The sequence below is a fragment of the Schistocerca nitens genome, chromosome 3 (genome assembly GCF_023898315.1).
Source record: "Schistocerca nitens isolate TAMUIC-IGC-003100 chromosome 3, iqSchNite1.1, whole genome shotgun sequence".
NCBI classification, from domain to species: Eukaryota; Metazoa; Arthropoda; class Insecta; order Orthoptera; family Acrididae; genus Schistocerca; species Schistocerca nitens.
This window is the reverse complement of record NC_064616.1, coordinates 832,323,851-832,340,044: the sequence shown is the minus strand read 5'-3', so window position 1 is coordinate 832,340,044 and position 16,194 is coordinate 832,323,851. Positions and strand designations below refer to the sequence as shown.

General features: G+C 40.2%; 1 protein-coding gene across 3 annotated transcripts in view; it reads right to left on the bottom strand.

Annotated features, from left to right (window-relative positions):
• Nucleotides 1-16,194, bottom strand: part of LOC126248857 (exocyst complex component 1) — a 296,832-nt gene that overhangs the window by 51,128 nt on the left and 229,510 nt on the right. For all 3 annotated transcript variants that reach the window (XM_049950289.1, XM_049950290.1, XM_049950288.1), the window contains one exon: nucleotides 6,322-6,584. In XM_049950289.1, the coding sequence (XP_049806246.1) occupies nucleotides 6,322-6,584 (263 nt within the window). The remainder of the gene's footprint in view (nucleotides 1-6,321; nucleotides 6,585-16,194) is intronic.

The window sequence follows — 16,194 nt, the reverse complement described above, 5'->3', positions numbered from 1 at the left end:
CATCAGCAATATCCACATGTCTCAAGTGTAACAGTATTGTATCAGGAAAGTGTTTCATATACAACAGTTGGATTATTCAACAGCTTATCCAGTGAGTTAAAAACAAAACATATACACTAGTATTGAAAATATTACACAACAGATTTTTAAGGTTTTAATTTCTTTGCATTTCAGACCAAACTTCAAAATATGCATCTCGTTTATATACAAAGTAGAAACTATAGTTACTAAACATTCATCTATTGAGTAGTAGGAGTTGTGATCCAGAAATTTTTTAAATTTGTTTTTAAATGTTGGTTGGCTATCTGTCAGACTTTTAATGCTATTTGTCAAATGACCAAAGATTTTTGTGGCAGCATAATTCACCAGTTCCTGTGCCAAAGTCAGATTTAACCCAGAATAGTGAAGATCATCCTTTCTTCTAGTGTTGTAGTTATGCACTTTGCTATTATTTTTGAATTGCGATGGGTTATTAATAACAAATTTCATAAGTGAATGTATTTATTGTGAAGGGACTGTGAATATCCCGAGTTCCTAAAATAAATGTCTGCAAAGTGATCTTTAGTGGGCTCCAACTATTATTCTCATTACACGCTTTTGTGCCATGAATACTTTTTCTCTTAGTGATGAATTACCCCAAAACATGATGCCATATGAAAGCAGTGAAGGAAAATAGGTGTAACAGGCTAATTTACCAAAATTTGCTATAACCTTATAACATAAGTAGCTCAACCTAACTGTTTCAGCAGATCATCAATGTGTTTCTTCCAATTCAATTTCTCATCAATGCACACACCCAGAAATTTTGAATATTCAGCCTTAGCAACAAACTTCTGTTCAATGTCTATATTTTTCAGTGGTGTTATGCCATTTACTGTACAGAATTGTATATACTGTATTTTCTCAAAATTTAGTGAGAATCCATTCGATTCATGGAGATAACATCTTGGACCTACTGATAGCAGACAGACCCGAACTTTTCGACTCTGTAAGTGCAGAACAAGGAATCAGTGATTTTAATGCCGTTGCAGCATCCCTGAATATGGAAGTAAATAGGAATATAAAAAAAGGGAGGAAGGTTTATCTGTTTAGCAAAAGTAATAGGAGGCAGATTTCAGACTACCTAACAGATCAAAACAAAAATTTCTGTTCTGACACTGACAATGTTGAGTGTTTATGGAAAAATTTCAAGGCTATCATAAAATGCATTTTAGACAGGTACGTGCCGAGTAAAGCTGTGAGGGACTGGACAAACCCACGGTGGTTCAACAACAAAGTTAGGAAACTACTGCGAAAGCAAAGAGAGCTTCACTGCAAATTTAAACGCAGCCAAAACCTCTCACACAAACAGAAGCTAAACGATGTCAAAGTTAGCATAAGGAGGGCTATGAGTGAAGCATTCAGTGAATTCAAAAGTAAAATTCTATGTACCGACTTGACAGAAAATCCTAGGAAGTTCTGGTCTTACGTTAAATCAGTAAGTAGCTCGAAACAGCATATCCATACACTCTGGGGTGTCTGAGATGATAATGGCATTGAAACAGAGGATTACACGTGTAAAGGTGAAATACTAAACACCTTTTTCCCAAGCTGTTTCACAGAAAAAGACCGCACTGCAGTTCCTTCTCTAAATCCTCGCATGAACAAAAAAATTGCTGACATCGAAATAAGTGTCCAAGGAATAGAAAAGCAACTGAAATCACTCAACAGAGGAAAGTCCACTGGACCTGACGGGAAACCAATTCGATTCTACCAAGAGTACGCAAAAGAACTTGCCCCCCTTCTAACAGCCGTGTACCGCAAGTCTGTAGAGGAACGGAAGGTTCCAAATGATTGGAAAAGAGTGCAGGTAGTTCCAGTTTTCAAGAAGGGTTGTCGAGCAGATGCGCAAAACTACAGGCCTATATCTTTGACATCGATCTGTTGTAGAATTTTAGAACAAGTTTTTTGCTCACGTATCACGTCATTTCTGGAAACCCAGAATCTACTCTGTAGGAATCAACATGGATTCCAGAAACAGCGATCGTGTGAGACCCAACTCGCTTTATTTGTTCATGAGACCCAGAAAATATTAGATACAGGCTCCCAGGTAGATGCCATTTTCCTTGACTTCTGGAAGGCATTTGATACAGTTCCGCACTGTCACCTGATAAACAAAGTAAGAGCCTACGGAATATCAGATCAGCTGTGTGGCTGGATTGAAGAGTTTTTAGCAAACAAAACACAGCATGTTGTTCTCAATGGAGAGACGTCTGCAGATGTTAAAGTAATCTCTGGCGTGCCACAGGGGGTGTCATAGGACCATTGCTTTTCACAATATATATAAATGACCTAGTTGATAGTGTCGGAAGTTCCATGCGGCTTTTCGCGGAAGATGCTGTAGTATACAGAGAAGTTGCAGCATTAGAAAATTGCAGCAAAATGCAGGAAGATCTGCAGCGGATAGGCACGTGGTGCAGGGAGTGGCAACTGACCCTTAACATAGAAAAATGTAATGTATTGCAAATACATAGAAAGAAGGATCCTTTATTGTATGATTATATGATAGCAGAACAAACAATGGCAGCAGTTACTTCTGTAAAATATCTGGGAGTATGCATACGAACAATTTGAAGTGGAATGATCATATAAAATCAATTGTTTGTAAGGCGGGTGCCAGGTTGAGATTCATGGGAAGAGTCCTTAGAAAATGTAGTCCATCAACAAAGGAGGTGGCTTACAAAACACTCGTTCAACCTATACAAGTGTATTGCTCATCAGTGTGGGATCCATACAAGGTCGGGTTGACAGAGGAGATAGAGAAGATCCAAAGAAGAGCGGTGCATTTCGTCACAGGGTTATTTGGTAAGCGTGATAGCATTTCGGGGATGTTTAACAAACTCAAGTGGCAGACTCTGCAAGAGAGGCGTTCTGCATCACTGTGTAGCTTGCTGTCCAGGTTTTGAGAGGGTGCGTTTCTGGATGAGGTATCGAATATATTGCTTCCCCCTACTTATACCTCCCAAGGAGATCACGAATGTAAAATTAGAGAGATTCGAGCGCGCACGGAGGCTTTCCGGCAGATGTTCTTCACGCGACCCATACGCGACTTGAACAGGAAAGGGAGGTAATGACAGTGTCACGTAAAGTGCCGTTGCGTGGCTTGTGGAGTATAAATGTAGATGTTGATGTAGAGAACCAGTTAATAATTTTTTGAAAGACATTGTTTACAATTTCCTTGGCTAATTCTTGTTTGTTGGTTGTGATTACTGTACTTGTATCATCAGCAAAAATGACTAGCTTTACATCTTCATGAATACATAGTGGCAAGTCATTAACATACAGGGTGTACATAATGTCCAGGAACAATTTCAATTATTTATTGCACAAGAGCTAAACATTGTACAGGTGCCATACATATTACATTTTGAAGAGAAATTTCAAAAGTATTTTTTACAAACATTCGATATGAGAACCATGAGTGACCCGGCAGACGTCAATATGGTAATCGAATTCTTGCCACACCCATCCCAGTATGGCATCATTGACTGTGGCAGTCGCTTCCCATATTCTCTCCCGGAGCCCTGCAACATCATGTGGTAGAGGCGGTACATACACCATTGGAGCCAGTTTGAGTCTGCAGGATGCATGACTCGCTGATTTCTTTGGACTCCTTATGAATGTCTCTCGTATGCGCTCCACAATCACTTCACTCAAACTGGGACATCCACTTCTCTTTGATGGGCACAAGCAACTCATTGTAATGAACTTGTTGTGCCACTGGTAAACGGCCTTCCCTGTTGGTGGCTTCTTACCACACTTTGTTCTAAACATCCGTTACACAGCTTTAGCACACCTGTTTTTGTCGAACTCCAACACACAGAAAGCTCGCTCCGCACCTGAACTCGCCATGTTTGTGACTACTGCTGACTATTGGCAAACTACCAAACTACATTGTGGCAGTATACATGGGAGGAGGGGGGGTACTTTCAGGGTTTCTATTCAGAAGGACGTACGTATTATATCTGTACAATGTTTGGTTCTTCTGCAATAAATAATTGAAAGTGTTCCTGGACTTTATGTACACCCTGTACATTAAGAACGATATGGGACCCATGAACCCTGTGGAACACCATTCTTTATTTATCCCCAGTTAGAGGTCTCTGTTGATTTTTGTGGACTATCTGTACTGTTAATTTCAACCTTCTGTATTCTTCCAGTTAAATATGAATTAAACTATTTGTGCACTGTTCCATTCACACAACAATACTTAAGATTACCTAGAAGAATTCCATGACTGACACAGTCAAAATCCTTTGAGGGATCACAAAATATTCCAATGAATGAGCTTTGGTTACTCACAGCATATAATATTTGATCAGTGAAAGCAAATACAGTCTATCTGTTGAAAAGTCTTTCACAAAATCAAACTGACATTTTGTTAGTACTTCATTTTTACAAATATGTGAAGCTATTCTTGAATACATTCCTTTTTCAAGTTTTTTGAATAAAGCTGTCAGAAGTGAGATTGGTGGTAGTTGTTAGCATCAGACCTATCCCCTTTTTGATGCAATGGTTTAAAAATAGCATATTTCATTATATCTGCAAAAATGCCCTGTTTCAGTGAGCTAATACATATGTGGCTGAGACTCCTACTCATCTGTTGGGAGGAAGCTTTTAGTACTCTGTTGGAAATGACATCAATTCCATGTGAGCTTTTACTTTTGAGTGAATTTATTATTTTACTAATTTCAGTAGGAGAGGTAGGTTGAATTTCAATTGTATCAAATTGCATAGGTATTGCCTCTTCCATACACAGCCTCACATTTTCTAATGAATAGCTGGATCCCATTTTCTCTACAACACTTAAAAAATGATTATTAAAAATATTTTCTACTTCTGACTCTCTATCAACAAACTTCTCATTGAAAATGATAGACATACAGTCTTCCCATGCTCTCAGTTGCACTGCTTCTCTTTTAACAATATTCCAAAATGTTTAAATTTTGTTATCAGAGGTGCTAATCACAGGCAGAACGCACACACTTCTGGACTTTTTAATAACTTTTCTTAATACAGTGCACTAGTTTTTATAATGTTTGACTGTTTCTGGATAATTACTCCTCCTAGCTATAAGATTCATTTCCCTTTTCTATCTAAAAGATATTTTTATCCCTTTAGTAAGCCATTGATTTTTAGAGGGTTTATTACAATTATGTTTCACTGTTTTCTTAAGGAAACTGTTGCCAAATACACTCACAAAGGTATCTTGAAATAGGTTAAATTTTAAATTAGCATCAGGTTCCCTGTACACCTCATCCCAGTCTAACAGTTGCAAGCTTTCCCTAAAATTTGCAATTGTAAAATTGTTAACTGAACACACTACTTTTGGAGGACTGTTTTAAATTACTGTATGGAGCTGTGTCATATACCATAACTAGCTATGCATCATGATCAGATAGATGATTCTTAAAAGAAAAAGTTTGTATTTTACTAAATTTATCTTGGTCTATAAAAAATTATCTATCAGTGTGCTGCTTCCCTGCACCACCAAAGTAGGAAAATCAATAACTGACATCAAATTAAAAGAACCTAGCAATACTTCAAGGTCAAGCTTTCTATTGGTCTCATTCAGAAAATCTACACTGAAATCTCCACAAACAATAATCTGCTTCCTTCTGTCTGATAGATAGCACAACACAGAATCAAAGTTTTTCAAAAATAGCTGAAAATCTCCTTATGGGGACCGATATACAACTACAAAACAAAAGTACCATTATTTGGTTTAAGCTCACATGCACACGCTTCTATATGTTGCTCTACACAAATTTTCTTAGTTTTTAAATTTTTCACACTATGATAAATTTTAACATATATGGCAACTCTTCCTATCTCAATAGTGTCTCCACTTACATGTGCAGAAAGCTTACATCCACCTACATTTACCTTTTCCATATCTGTGATTATATTATGTTCAGACAGGTGTAGCACATCGATGTACCCAGTTTCTAAATCTTCTAAATAAACAAGAAGCTCATCCACTTTGTTTTTTCATCCCCTGATATTCTGATGCAATATACAAACATTATTTTTCACTGTGCTTTTATGAGAATCTTATGATATACTAACATTATTGTTCATTGTACTTTTATGAGAATCTTGTGATGCTTTAACATCTCTAGTACCTGCCTATCTCCTCTTCTCATTAAGCTTAATTTCATTCAACATTAAATAATTGGACACTGATTTTAGCCTGAATAAGAACATACAAATAATTGTACAATAATAATTTTGTAATAACTCTCTACTCCACTTCTTAATTCACATTTAAAAATCATGTACCTTAGTAGATGGGCTCAACACATCCAACTGAAAGAAGCTGACGCAAAAATTTTGCTCTTCAAGACAAACAGGTTCCAACTGTGCCAAAACTTTCTCAAGTACTTCATCAAACCGCTGGCGTTCAGCCTGATCTATCTCTATACACCACTGGTCACGTTCCATTCCAAGCAGTCCAACTGGGGCTGATGTTTTCCCTGGCCCAAAACTTTGAGCTTGCTGTTTCAACTTCCCTGTGATGTCTTGATTCGATCCACTGCCCTTACCTGAAACAAAAATATCGAACATAAATACTGCATTTATTTATTACTGAAGTAATAGGAGGTATACTTGTATTTGCTCCTTGGGTAAATTTTTCCATCCACTGATGGATGACAGTGACTCTCTTTCTAAATATCATAGTGATGCCTTGCAGAGGATGAAATTTAGTTTCATTCATCCTGGTAGAACAGCCATTACAAGGCCTTATATGCTTCACTGTCACATTTCATACTGTTAAGCATACTTACATGTGGAATGGCATTAGAAAAATTACTTTCAAACAACCAATTATTGTCAACCAATTATTGCATGTGGAATGGCATGAGAAAAATTACTTTCAAACAACCAATTATTGCTAACCAATTATTGCCAAATAAGAGTGGTGTTGGAGATTGGAACAAATCCCTTATTTCCACACCCGTACTCCACAAGTCACCACAGAAGTATGTGAACAGTAGCTTCAAATGAGTATTCATTACACTCCTTTCTGTTCCATACATATGTGTTACATAGAAAGGCTCACTGCCTTCATATTTCTGTACATGCTCTAGAAGTTTTTAAGAGTGTTTTGTATAGAAACAATCTAAACCCCAAAAATGTCCCTAAACATGCTGTTCAGCTCTGTTCATCCACTGAAGTTTACCAAATACCTCTGTAACACTACTGTACCAACCAAATAACCAGTAACAACCACACATCTCATTACAGGCTTAATACCTTTTTTTAGAAGTCTTCTACATCACTTAATATACTTTCATTTATTATGATGTATAGGTTACTGCCATCATCAGATCAAAGCTTTGAACTTGTAGAACAAATTTCAGTGACAACTGCAAGAAAATGAATGCCAAAAAAACCTACAATCTAGGTGGCTTCATTCTCAAATATCCACAATGATCACTGACAACTGAGTAAAATGGCTATATATGTGAGCAGCAACCCCATGCAGAACAACATCTGCTAACCACATGTTAAGAGTCCACAAATATTAGCATGGGGACAGAACCACCATCACTGGACACTCAAAATATGAAGGGCATTCATCTGGAGTTATGAGTTACATTGTGTGTTGGTACATGATGATGCCGAGGGACACACACATTGAACACCTTCTTGTTAATAGTGCATTTTCAGGCAGATGGTGGAGGTATCCTTATGTGGGGGCAGTGGTATGTCAGCAATCATCTCTTGGTGACAAAACATACAGAAACTTAAGGTCCTGTATCTGCATCCAATTACTCACCCACTTGAACCTTTATCATGACACTGCACCATCCTATCTCTTCCAAACTGTGGCAGAATAGCTTGAGGAACTCTCCACAGATATGGTGGTACTTGTGTGATCCCCCAGGTCATCTGCCCTCAATGTCACTAAGCACACAAATGTCACTGAGTGACTATTGTGCACCCTGAACCAATTTGCAACCAATCTTGTGGACTTAGGGCATTGGCCAAGCATTCATGGAACAATATTAGCCCTCCACCCACCAAATTTTACTGCCTCACATAATCCATGACATGATGTGTAACTACACTCCTGGAAATGGAAAAAAAGAACACATTGACACCGGTGTGTCAGACCCACCATACTTGCTCCGGACACTGCGAGAGGGCTGTACAAGCAATGATCACACGCACGGCACAGCGGACACACCAGGAACCGCGGTGTTGGCCGTCGAATGGCGCTAGCTGCGCAGCATTTGTGCACCGCCGCCGTCAGTGTCAGCCAGTTTGCCGTGGCATACGGAGCTCCATCGCAGTCTTTAACACTGGTAGCATGCCGCGACAGCGTGGTCGTGAACCGTATGTGCAGTTGACGGACTTTGAGCGAGGGCGTATAGTGGGCATGCGGGAGGCCGGGTGGACGTACCGCCGAATTGCTCAACACGTGGGGCGTGAGGTCTCCACAGTACATCGATGTTGTCGCCAGTGGTCGGCGGAAGGTGCATGTGCCCGTCGACCTGGGACCGGACCGCAGCGACGCACGGATGCACGCCAAGACCGTAGGATCCTACGCAGTGCCGTAGGGGACCGCACCGCCACTTCCCAGCAAATTAGGGACACTGTTGCTCCTCGGGTATCGGCGAGGACCATTCGCAACTGTCTCCATGAAGCTGGGCTACGGTCCCGCTCACCGTTAGGCCGTCTTCCGCTCAAGCCCCAACATCGTGCAGCCCGCCTCCAGTGGTGTCGCGACAGGCATGAATGGAGGGACGAATGGAGACGTGTCGTCTTCAGCGATGAGAGTCGCTTCTGCCTTGGTGCCAATGATGGTCGTATGCGTGTTGGGCGCCGTGCAGGTGAGCGCCACAATCAGGACTGCATACGACCGAGGCACACAGGGCCAACACCCGGCATCATGGTGTGGGGAGCGATCTCCTACACTGGCCGTACACCACTGGTGATCGTCGAGGGGACACTGAATAGTGCACGGTACATCCAAACCGTCATCGAACCCATCGTTCTACCATTCCTAGACCAGCAAGGGAACTTGCTGTTCCAACAGGACAATGCACGTCCGCATGTATCCCGTGCCACCCAACGTGCTCTAGAAGGTGTAAGTCAACTACCCTGGCCAGCAAGATCTCCGGATCTGTCCCCCATTGAGCATGTTTGGGACTGGATGAAGCGTCGTCTCACGCGGTCTGCACGTCCAGCACAAACGCTGGTCCAACTGAGGGGCCAGGTGGAAATGGCATGGCAAGCCGTTCCACAGGACTACATCCAGCATCTCTACGATCGTCTCCATGGGAGAATAGCAGCCTGCATTGCTGCGAAAGGTGGATATACACTGTACTAGTGCCGACATTGTGCATGCTCTGTTGCCTGTGTCTATGTGCCTGTGGTTCTGTCGGTGTGATCATGTGATGTATCTGACCCCAGGAATGTGTCAATAAAGTTTCCCCTTCCTGGGACAATGAATTCACGGTGTTCTTATTTCAATTTCCAGGAGTGTATTTTCAACAGTGTGGGAATGTTTCCTACATACTACCAGGTAGGTGTGTCCAAGTTCTAGGTTATTTGAAGGACCACATTTACAAGCTTTAAATAATTTAAGAGTAAAGGTACAAGTCGTCAAATAGTAGATGCATTGAGTCATCAACAGGCCCATAACCAAGGCTGAAAACTTCATTAGCTTTCGAACAAATCCTTACAAACTTGAGAAATTTGGCTGAAAATTTCATTAGCTTTCAGACAAATCCTCATAAACTAGTAAAATTTAAGGATAACAGTTATACACATCTTCAGAGAACTACATCTCAGCCATTTCTGACATTTTTGTATACAATATATTTAGATGAGCGGGTGAATGGGTTCTCTGGAGGAAACAGTCTTTAGTGTGCAATAGTGAGAAGCCGAAACATCATTGCAACCTGACCTGCCTGTCTCACTGGTTTTGTTTAACACATAAGAGGCTGAAGCATATATAGGGTGTATGAAAGAAGATATCTGCCAGAAACAATTCGTAGTCTACTCAGCTAGCCTCCTACATCTACATCTACGTGCATACTCTGCAAATCACATTTGAGTGCCTGGCAGAGGGTTCATTGAACCACCTTCACAATTCTCTATTGTTCCAATATCGTATAGCGTGCGGAAAGACCGAACACCTACATCTTTTCATACGAGCCCTGATTTCCCTTTTTTTATCTTGGTGATCATTTCTCCCTATGGAGGTTGATGTCAACAAAATATTTTCGCATTCAGAAGAGAAAGCTGGTGATTGGAATTTTGTGAGAAGATTTTGCCACAACAAAAAATGCCTTTCCTTTTAGTAATGTCCAAACCAAATCCTGTATCATTTCAGTGACACTCTCTCCCGTATTTTGCAAAAATACAAAATGTGCTGCCCTTCTTTGAACTTTTTCAATGTATTCCGTCAATCCTATTTGATAAGGATTCTCACACCACACAGCAGATTCTAAAAGAGGATAGACAAGCATAGTGTAGGCAGTCTCCTTGGTAGATCTGTTACATTTTCTAAGTGTCCTGTCAATACAACACAGTCTTTGGTTATCCTTCCCCACAACATTTTCTATGCATACCTTCCAATTTAAGGTGTTCATAATTGTAATTCCTAGGTATTTAGTTGAATTTATAACCTTCAGATTTGACCGATTTATTGTGTAACCGAAGTTTAATGGATTCCGTTTAGCACTCATGTGGATGACTTCACACTTTTCATTATTTAGGGCCAATTTCCAATTTGTGCACCATACAGATATCTTTTCTAAATCATTTTGCAATTTTTTTTTTGATCTTCTAATCACTTTATTAGTTGATAAACAACAGCGTCACCTGCAAACAACCTAAGAGGGCTGCTCAGATTGTCACCCAAATCGTTTATATCGATAACGAACAGCAAAGGGTCTATAACAATACCTTGGGGAAAACAAGAGAAATCACTTCTGTTTTACTCGATAACTTTCCATCAATTACTAAAAATTGTGACCTTTCTGACAGAAAATCACAAATCCACTCGCACAACTGAGACAACATTCCATAATTACGCAATTTCACCACAATCAACTTGGGTGGTACAGCGTCAAAAGCCTTCTCAAAATCCAGAAATAAAGAATCAGTTTGAAATCCCTTGTCAATAGCACTCAACACTTCATGTGAATAAATAGCTAGTTGTGTTTCTCAGGAATGATGTTTTCTAAACCCATGTTGACTGTGTGTCAATAGACTGTTTTCTTCAAGATTAATTCATAATGTTCGAACACAATATATGTTCCAAAATCATGCTGCATATCGACATTACCAATATGGGCCTGTAATTTAGTGGATTGCTCCTATTAACTTTCTTGAATACTGGTGTGACCTGTGCAACTTTCCAGTCTTTGGGTACGGATCTTTCGTCGAGCAAACGGTTGTATACGATTGTTAAGTATGGAGCTATTATATCCGCCTATTCTGAAATATTCTGAAACGAACCTAATTGGTGCTCAGTATGGACTAGAAGACTGGCTTTTATTAAGTGATTTAAGTTACTTCATTACTACAAGGATATTTACTTCTACATTACTCATGTGGCAGCTGTTCTTGATACAAATTCTAGAATATTTACTTCATCTTCTTTTGCGAAGGCATTTCGGAAGGCTGTGTTTAGTAATTCTGCTTTGGCAGCACTGTCTTCAATCTGAAAGCACCCCACTTCAAACAGATGACAAGAAGAGGGTAAAATAGACCCTTACAGTTACAATAGCTTCTGCGCAATGGTGCAACACAAATACACTACCACATGTAAAAATTGAAACACCTGGAAGGTTATATGTGACTCAAATGACCTTAATACTGCCGGTTAGATATATAATAATTCACAAACCAGGTTTACAGAACTGTAAATGTCAGGCTTTGAGAATTTAGGAATACGAAGGATTTTTTATTTACGACACCTTATATTTGCTCTTTTCTTACAGAACTACCAGTTTTGAAGTACACAATTTGATTTTCAAGTGCACACCGTCATATGTTTATTGTAGTCTACATCTACATCTATACGGTTACTCTGCAATTCACACTTAAGTGCCTGGCAGAGGGTTCATCGAACCATTTTCATACCACTTCTCTACCATTCCACCTAAATCTTTCCATTCGAGGTCTGATATCTCTTATTTTATTATGATGAACATTTCTCCCTACACAGGTGGATGTCAACAAAATATTTTCGCATTTGGAAGTTGGTGATTGAACTTTCATAAATAAATCTCACCACAAAGAAAACCGCCTTTGTTTCAGTGACTGCCACCCCAACACGCGTATCATATTAGTGAATGATATTTTCTGAATCCGTGTTGGTCATGTATCAATAAGTAATTTTCTTCAAGGTGATTCATAATGTTCGAGTACAGTATATGCTCCAAAATCCCACTGCAAATTGAGGTCAGTGATACGGGTCTGTAATTCAATGGGTTACTCCTATTTCTTTTCTTGAATATTGGTGTGACCTGTGCTACTTTCCTATCTTTAGGAACAGACCTTTCGTCAAGTGAGCAGTTGTATATGATTGCTAAGAAAGGTGCTATTGTGTCTGCATACTCTGAAAACAACCTGACTGGTACACCATCTGGACCGGAAGACTTGCCTTTAAGTGATTTGAGTTGTTTTGCAACACCTCACCTAAGATATCTACTTTTATGTCACTAAGGCTAACAGCTGTTCTGGTTTCAAATTCTGGAATACTTACTTTGTCTTCTTTCATGAAGGAATTACGGAAAACTGTATTTAGTAACTCCCCTTTGGTTGGTTGGTTTGGGGAAGACCAGACAGCTTGGTCATCGGTCTCATCGGATTAGGGAAGGATGGGGAAGGAAGTCGGCCGTGCCCTTTGAGAGGAACCATCCCGGCATTTGCCTGGAGTGATTTAGGGAAATCACGGAAAACCTAAATCAGGATGGCCGGACGCGGGATTGAACCGTCGTCCTTCCGAATGCGAGTCCAGTGTCTAACCACTGCGCCACCTCGCTCGGTGTAACTCCCCTTTAGTTGCACCATTATCAGTAACATTTCTATCACTATCACGCAGTGACAGTATTGACTTTTTTTGCCACTGGTGTACTTTACATATGACCAGAATCTCTTTGGGTTTTCTACCATATTTTGAGACAATATTTCATTGTGGAAACTATTAAAAGCAAGAAGAGTATGTCCAAGGAGTGCACCTGAAAATGAAATTATATAAGTTGAAGCCTGTTGTGCTCTAAGAAAAGAATGAATAGCATAGCTGTTGTGAAGAAATAAATATCTACATTTCAATAGTTTTCTGTTGTGGGCCCAGCAAACTATCTGCATTGAAATGGATAAAATTTGAGAATTTAGTTTCATCTGAAGCACACATTTCCAGCAATCAGAGCCTCTACATGTTCTGGCATGGAGTGAAAAAAGAGGGCTTGGATACATTCATGAGGAATGAATCCTGACACAGTTTGTATGGGAGTCCATAAAACATCAACAGTGGTTATTAGACCCCCCCCCCCATGAACCATGGACCTTGCCGTTGGTGGGGAGGCTTGCGTGCCTCAGCGATACAGATAGCCGTACCGTAGGTACAACCACAACGGAGGGGTATCTGTTGAGATGCCAGACAAACATGTGGTTCCTGAAGAGGGGCAGCAGCCTTTTCAGTAGTTGCAAGGGCAACAGTCTGGATGATTGACTGATCTGGCCTTGTAACAATAACCAAAACGGCCTTGCTGTGCTGGTACTGCGAACGGCTGAAAGCAAGGGGAAACTACGGCCGTAATTTTTCCTGAGGGCATGCAGCTTTACTGTATGATTAAATGATGATGGCGTCCTCTTGGGTAAAATATTCCGGAGGTAAAATAGTCCCCCATTCGGATCTCCGGGCGGGGACTACTCAAGAGGATGTCGTTATCAGGAGAAAGAAAACTGGCGTTCTACGGATCGGAGTGTGGAATGTCAGGTCCCTTAATCGGGCAGGTAGGTTAGAAAATTTAAAAAGGGAAATGGAAAGGTTAAAGTTAGATATAGTGGGAATTAGTGAAGTTCGGTGGCAGGAGGAACAAGACTTCTGGTCAGGTGACTACAGGGTTATAAACACAAAGTCAAATAGGGGTAATGCAGGAGTAGGTTTAATAATGAATAGGAAAATAGGAACGCGGGTAAGCTACTACAAACAGCTTAGTGAACGCATTATTGTGGACAAGATAGATACGAAGCCCACACCTACTACAGTAGTACAAGTTTATATGCCAACTAGCTCTGCAGATGACGAAGAAATTGAAGAAATGTATGATGAAATAAAAGAAATTATTCAGATAGTGAAGGGAGATGAAAATTTAATAGTCATGGGTGACTGGAATTCGAGTGTAGGAAAAGGGAGAGAAGGAAACGTAGTAGGTGAATATGGATTGGGGCTAAGAAATGAAAGAGGATGCCGCCTGGTAGAATTTTGCACAGAGCTCAACTTAATCATAGCTAACACTTGGTTTAAGAATCATGATAGAAGGTTGTATACATGGAAGAACCCTGGAGATACTAAAAGGTATCAGATAGATTATATAATGGTAAGACAGAGATTTAGGAACCAGGTTTTAAATTGTAAGACATTTCCAGGGGCAGATGTGGACTCTGACCACAATCTATTGGTTATGACCTGTAGATTAAAACTGAAAAAACTGCAAAAAGGTGGGAATTTAAGGAGATGGGACCTGGATAAACTGAAAGAACCAGAGGTTGTACAGAGTTTCATGGAGAGCATAAGGGAACAATTGACAGGAATGGGGGAAAGAAATACAGTAGAAGAAGAATGGGTAGCTTTGAGGGATGAAGTAGTGAAGGCAGCAGAGGATCAAGTAGGTAAAAAGACGAGGGCTAGTAGAAATCCTTGGGTATAACAGAAGAAATATTGAATTTAATTGATGAAAGGAGAAAATATAAAAATGCAGTAAATGAAGCAGGCAAAAAGGAATACAAACGTCTCAAAAATGAGATCGACAGGAAGTGCAAAATGGCTAAGCAGGGATGGCTAGAGGACAAATGTAAGGATGTAGAAGCGAGTATCACTAGGAGTAAGATAGATACTGCCTACAGGAAAATTAAAGAGACCTTTGGAGATAAGATAACCACTTGTATGAACATCAAGAGCTCAGATGGAAACCCAGTTCTAAGAAAAGAAGGGAAAGCAGAAAGGTGGAAGGAGTATATAGAGGGTCTATACAAGGGCGATGTACTTGAGGACAATATTATGGAAATGGAAGAGGATGTAGATGAAGATGAAATGGGAGCACTGAAAGACCTGAGTCGAAACAAGGCCCCCGGAGTAGACAACATTCCATTAGAACTACTGACGGCCTTGGGAGAGCCAGTCCTGACAAAACTCTACCATCTGGTGAGCAAGATGTATGAAACAGGCAAAATACCCTCAGACTTCAAGAAGAATATAATAATTCCAATCCCAAAGAAAGCAGGTGTTGACAGATGTGAGAATTACCGAACAATCAGTTTAATAAGCCACAGCTGCAAAATACTAACACGAATTCTTTACAGACGAATGGAAAAACTAGTAGAAGCCGACCTCGGGGAAGATCAGTTTGGATTCCGTAGAAATACTGGAACACGTGAGGCAATACTGACCTTACGACTTATCTTAGAAGAAAGATTAAGGAAAGGCAAACCTACGTTTCTAGCGTTTGTAGACTTAGAGAAAGCTTTTGACAATGTTGACTGGAATACTCTCTTTCAAATTCTAAAGGTGGCAGGGGTAAAATACAGGGAGCGAAAGGCTATTTACAATTTGTACAGAAACCAGATGGCAGTTATAAGAGTCGAGGGACATGAAAGGGAAGCAGTGGTTGGGAAGGGAGTAAGACAGGGTTGTAACCTCTCCCCGATGTTATTCAATCTGTATACTGAGCAAGCAGTAAAGGAAACAAAAGAAAAATTCGGAGTAGGTATTAAAATCCATGGAGAAGAAATAAAAACTTTGAGGTTCGCCGATGACATTGTAATTCTGTCAGAGACAGCAAAGGACTTGGAAGAGCAGTTGAACGGAATGGATGGTGTCTTGAAGGGAGGATATAAGACAAACTTCAACAAAAGCAAAACGAGGATAATGGAATGTAGTCGAATTAAGTCGGGTGATGTTGAGGG